Source organism: Rhynchophorus ferrugineus, unplaced genomic scaffold, assembly GCF_030347505.1.
Source record: "Rhynchophorus ferrugineus isolate W39M unplaced genomic scaffold, kcgeb_rfMv2 rfM5, whole genome shotgun sequence".
Classification (NCBI taxonomy): Eukaryota; Metazoa; Arthropoda; class Insecta; order Coleoptera; family Curculionidae; genus Rhynchophorus; species Rhynchophorus ferrugineus.
In genome coordinates this window covers 5158696-5164424 of record NW_027472584.1, presented here as the reverse complement: position 1 = coordinate 5164424, position 5729 = coordinate 5158696, and the positions used below count along the sequence as shown (strand labels likewise).

The 5729-nt window shown below is 32.6% G+C and overlaps 1 protein-coding gene across 1 annotated transcript; it reads left to right on the top strand.

The window, feature by feature from the left end:
• Positions 1-519: 519 nt before the first annotated feature.
• On the top strand, positions 520-1566 carry LOC143197580 (non-structural maintenance of chromosomes element 3 homolog). Its single transcript, XM_076406120.1, has 4 exons — positions 520-771; positions 829-1045; positions 1103-1317; positions 1372-1566. The coding sequence occupies exons 1-4, from the start codon at positions 538-540 to the stop codon at positions 1480-1482; spliced, it is 777 nt and encodes a 258-aa protein (XP_076262235.1). The 5' UTR covers positions 520-537; the 3' UTR covers positions 1483-1566.
• The last annotated feature ends 4163 nt before the right edge of the window (positions 1567-5729 follow it).

The following is a 5729-nucleotide window of genomic DNA, read 5'->3' as shown; positions in this document are numbered from 1 at the left end:
CTTACAATTTATATAGGAAAGGGATCGAACATACTCGTCTGACATTAAGAATTAAAATAAAAAGCCAAGCCGTGCATTAGATTTTGCATATTTTGTAGTGGTTAGTAGGCATGTTGGCCACAAAAAATATCGATATGTCGAAGGAAAAAATATATATATTTTTTGCAATAAGTATAAGATATATCGATATTTTACAAAAAAATGTATGTATATTTTTAATTGAAAATAAACGTAGTCAAATATTAGCCTAAAAAATATTTTTTTCTAAAACTCTTAAGGAATAACGGTATTTTTGATAAACCATTAAAATTAAGTACCAGAATTCACTAAACGTTTAAAAGTAAGTTCCGATTTGAAAGTTTTTTTTAATTGTACTTAATCTTCTGAAATTATATCATCTAAAAAATATCGATATATCGACAAAAAAATATCGATATTTTTTCTGCATCCCTAGCGGCTAGTTATTTAAATTTTTGTGTTGATAGTGCTGTATGGAGATAGCTGATACACGATTTTAAAGTTCTTCAAGTCGTAAAAATGTCGAAGAAGCGAAGATCAGTTAGCGGGTCTCAAAAAACCAAATCACAGACTGATCCAGACGTACCGGATCAAAATACAGAAAATATAATCAATGATGTAGTCAGGTACATTATTCTTAAAGCTGACGAAAATTCATTTTATACCAGATCCGAATTAAATCAAAATGTAATTCACAAAAAGGGCCAATGCGTGGATAGTGTTATACAACAAGCAATTAAGGTTCTGGAAAATGTTGGTATTATTATTGTTATATGGATGTTGTTGATATTGTTTTGCATACATTTTTAGGTATATGGTTACACACTTACTGAATATGATGATGTAAAAATGAAAAAAAAAATTTATTTTTTAATTAGTATGTTGCCTCCTGTAAATTATTCCGATGAAGAGGAAGAATGTGTTTCTAGTTATGAAACTGGTTCAAATGTACCAAATGCTGCTCACAAGATACTGACTCTATTAATTTTATCCCATATATTTATGACAAACGCGCCAGTATCAGACAGTGAGCTCTACGATACCATTCCTTTATTGTTTTTATATTGTTGATTTATTATTTCAGAATCCCTTTATAGTTTCCTGAAGTCCTTGGATATTGATGTAGAAGTTGAGCATCCATTTTTCGGTAAAGTCAAAGAATATATAAGAGAAACCTTGATAAAGAATTATTACCTTCACTGTGAGTTTGATGAGAAAACGAAAATACAAACTTTCCAATGGGGGATTCGAGCTGAAATTGAAATCTCAAAGATGAAGGTTTTACAGTTCGTGTGTGAGGTAACTATTTCAGTTGACTTATAAGCACATTGTCAGGTTATTATTGATTTACAGATGTATGGAAATAAGCAACCAAAAGACTGGCCAGAACATTACAGAGCGGCCGAGAATCAGTTCAAAGAAAGAGAAGAGCTAAAGGAAGAAACAAGGGATGAATCAAGCTAGTCACCGATACTGGTAGAACTACAATATAAAGTTTATTTGTATACAAAAATTGTATCTTCTTAACTAATACAATATAAATAAAAAGATATAGGAAAATGTTAAATCTCATTGGTCCTTACATTGCGTTGTAAGCTGGGCCGCGACCTCCTTCTGGGACCACCCAGTTATTCTGGCTGGGGTCCTTGATGTTGCACGTCTTACGGTGGATGGCCCTCTCCAGAATCGAGTGGCACAAACTCATACACACCAGCGGGACAATAACAATCTTCGAGTCCGTCGAAGATGCCTAAGTTTCGTTTGACAGGATTTTGCGAGTTTAAAGTGTTGCATAACATAATTTGTGTTATACACTATATGTACGCTTTTAGTTGACTTTAAAAGATTCCAGTTGTGTTTTGATGACATTTGGGTGATTATTTTATGAACTTTTAAACAATTCATTAATAAAAAAAACTTATTTTTGTGTAATGCTCTAATTTTTCATTAGGTACAATCCTTTTAACTAACTTTCGGCAAGGTAATAAAACCCGTGGCAAAGCTACTACTAAGCATCCTCCAGGAAAAGTGAGATTGGGGATACTGTGTAAACTGCCGGTGCCCTGGTGAGATCCTATTGCCGTCTTCGAAGTGATGCTTTATGAACGGATGGTGTTTGAACCTGCGAAGAAACGAACATTACCGCATTACCGATCTTTGGATATTCAGTTCTTTTGGAATTCCTTGTACGGGCTCAGGTACAGATTGATGTAATCCAAACCCGACGGCGATCAGGGATACCTCGTCGTTAAATGATACAGAAAGGATCCTCCGTAGGTGTTCTTATCCAAGGGCCAGCCGATGGTGTGCTCCGCGCATCCGGTTTATGTTTGAATCATTCGTCGCGATATCTTTAACGCTCCCGTCATCGTTGTACAGGACTTCGGAAGGTGCATAACCCGGGCCCACTGCCTCAGCTTGCTCTCCCAACCACTGAATAACGTGTCCCAGCGGGACGATATAGTTCCCGTGATTAAACATCGGAGTTCCTGACGAAATATCATTTATTCAATATATAAATCGATTTAAGACAAAGAATCCAACCTGGCAGGGCTGGTACCGGAATCCTACCGGTGCTAGTTAATAGACCGAACTTATCCTCCGTTAGGGGAGTGTTCAGAGGCGCGCCCTTCTCTTTCCAGTCCCATTTATGGGGCCTTCTCGACGATGATTACCTAAAAATCTATGTTCCGTATAGACCACCGATCAAGTGTGCTATGACTTCGATTCCACCGACCCTGATTTTCTTCCCTTCCGCGTCCAACAGTTGTTTGGCTCGTATAGTCGCGCTTATTCCAGTTGCACCATCGCCGACTATCAGAATATCAGTTTACATCTAGAATGTGTAATTTAAGAAAAATTAATCCTTTCAAGGTAAGTAATAATTTTAGCATGACATGTCAGACAGAAATTGTGAAGAATATATATTATAAATTTAAATAGTGTAGATACTTAAAGTGGTAGAAAAAAATAGTGTTTTAAGCTGGGCATATATTTTTTCAGACTATTGAAGAAGAATTAACAGACTGTAACAGGAATAAAGCCAAAGCCAAGTCTCTTTGAAACAATTTTTTTGTTTTAATACGGACAAATTCTATGCATATTTATAATCAGACTTATAGACAGACAGGTAAAATAATAAAAATGATATCAATAAAATAATTGGTTATATAATGTTTAATTCATAATAATATATATTGTACAATTTTCTTAATATGTCACTCAAATTACCAATATTAATCTACGGGATAACGATGTCTTCTTTTCTTACTTAAATGGTAGTTGTTAAAAATAGAACCTTTTTTATTTATTATTATAGCAATAATATAGAATAAATTATGTTTTAATGAAAAAACAGCTGAATCATAGTGCATTTTATATTAAAATTACCTTTCCATCTTGGATCTTCTTCTCTTGGATGAATGAAATATAGTGTGTTATCTTAGAAAATTGATCCGAATATATTCCTATTTAACCCAACTGCTGGACTAGAAAAATGATTAGTTATATTTAAGAGTTCAAAGGTTACTTCACAATATACTATAAATAAAATAAAGCTCCAGACAATAATTGTATCATTACATATAATCATTTTAAGCTATAAAATTTAAAATATCTTATAAAATTTATTTTCGACAAATTAATTAAATATTCCGAATTAAAATGAAATTTTAGATATTTTCAACGAATTCCCTAAATGCAAACTCATTTTCTTTTATTTTAACAGGGAATTGTATAATTAAAGGTAACAGAAATACCTTACTCAAAAAATCAAAGTCCAACTCAGAGGTTCAAACAAAATATATCAAAATAAACTGAGCTCAGTGCAATTTTTGTTTATTAACCTTTGCCAACAAAGTAACTTATATCTATAAATGTAATTTTATGAAAATCGGTCTTATAACATAAATATAATACTAAATAACACATAAAGTCACAGTTCAGAATCCTTTTTCTCATCTTCTATGTTGATTGTCTCCTATATATCAATCTTGGAATAATTCTATGTCCAAAATATTACTACAATATTAAATAAGTGTATTTTCATCTGTAATAAGATTGTGGGAAAATAAAAATGATACGGCAAGACCGATTGTTTAGAAACAGACATTTGACAAGATTGTAGAAATTTGTTTTTTGGGTTGCCGAGCGAATTTAAACCAAATAAAATTACCTGACATCTGTGGAATTTTCGAAAAATTTATCTAGTAATCCTAGTTAATAGAGCACATTCAATCCATATTTAGCTACTAGGTCACGAGAATTTTTGATATTTACGCCTTCACCCAAGCACATCTAAATAATAATGTAAGGAAAAAGGCTTTAAAAAACTCTGTATCAATAATTTCTTACAAAAGCTTATATTGTTCCCAATCATAAGACTGCGTAGTGTTGTTCATTCTCAAGGAACTCAGTATATTGTACTTCTAAGTTTAAAAGGTGACCTAATTTTAAGATTTGTTGGAATTGGCATCATCCTGAAAATAGACTATAAAAATACACTTGATATCATAAAAACTAATTTAAATTACCTCTGACATGCCTTGTACTTTACCAATAAGACCGTTGTCAAAATCTACCACATTGTCAAACATTCTATCAATCATATCGAAAATAGTCTACAATTTTGTTTTCCTATTTTTATTTTTGGACTTTGTTGGTTGCTGGAGAGGAGTTTTAGAGTTTTCTTGCTGTTTGTGTGTTTACCCTTCAATCTCAGGAATATTCACTAAACCAGGTAACATTTTCAGAAGCGATCCTTTTTCGATCTTCCTGATCCAGCGACTTCTAAATCATCAACCGTGCATTTTGTTGTAAATGATTTCTTATGGGCTGGCCCAGACTATCTCCAAGTTAACCTCCAAATTACGTTTTTGAGCAGCTTCATACACAATAAAAATGGGTAATTTTATCATTTGATTTTGTTCTTTGCAATTATCTGAAATAAAGGTAAGTTATCTAATCATCATTTTCTATAATAAATTGTCTACCCATTGCTTCAAATGAGAACTCCTCCTTGTTTTGTTAATATAATTTAGAGCTTGCAATGCAGCTTCATTACGAGCATTTTTTATCGTTTGCGCCTCTCCATAAAATTTGACGTCGTTGACGTTAAAATGGACTTTGAAAGGTCCCTTCGTGTCAGAATCATTTCTTCTAACATGAAGAGTATCATTAAAATGAACCGTGTCATTCATTTTATGCAAATAAGATTTTTTCTCTGAAATGTCTGGTGATGCAGTCTTGCCTTCTATTTGTTCCTAAAAGGCACCTTATTTATATGTCTATATTTAACTAAACAATATTGAATACCAAAATATCATTAATTATAGAGTATTGTACAGACATCCTTACCTTTAATGCTAAATTGTTTAGTAAAGCTACAGGTGTTTCTTCAGGTTCTTTTCACTCTTTTTGATCTTCAAAGAATGATGTTGATATTCTGTATTTTTCAGAGCCCTCTGTGCAGCTTTCCTTTGAGCATTCTTCAAGCTTTTACCATCCACTGCTTAATTTTCATTTCCTAAATAGAAAGCGATGGTAAAAACTGTATTGTGCAGAGGTCAATGAAATTTTTGATATATAATTGCATCTAATAATTTCACATTAATATACCTCTTCGTTAATTAATTCATATGAAAATGTAATATCATTACATTCAGCAATTCGTGACTAGAACTTAATGCGGATTTGTCTTCTGCTGGTTCACT

Bases quoted from the DNA above. Each gene is read 5' to 3' on its own strand.
- LOC143197580 (XM_076406120.1), top strand. From the start codon at position 538: ATGTCGAAGAAGCGAAGATCAGTTAGCGGGTCTCAAAAAACCAAATCA. The intron at 1,046-1,102 runs GTGAGCTCTACG...TTATTATTTCAG, and splicing joins AAACGCGCCAGTATCAGACA to AATCCCTTTATAGTTTCCTG. The intron at 1,318-1,371 runs GTAACTATTTCA...ATTGATTTACAG, and splicing joins TTTTACAGTTCGTGTGTGAG to ATGTATGGAAATAAGCAACC.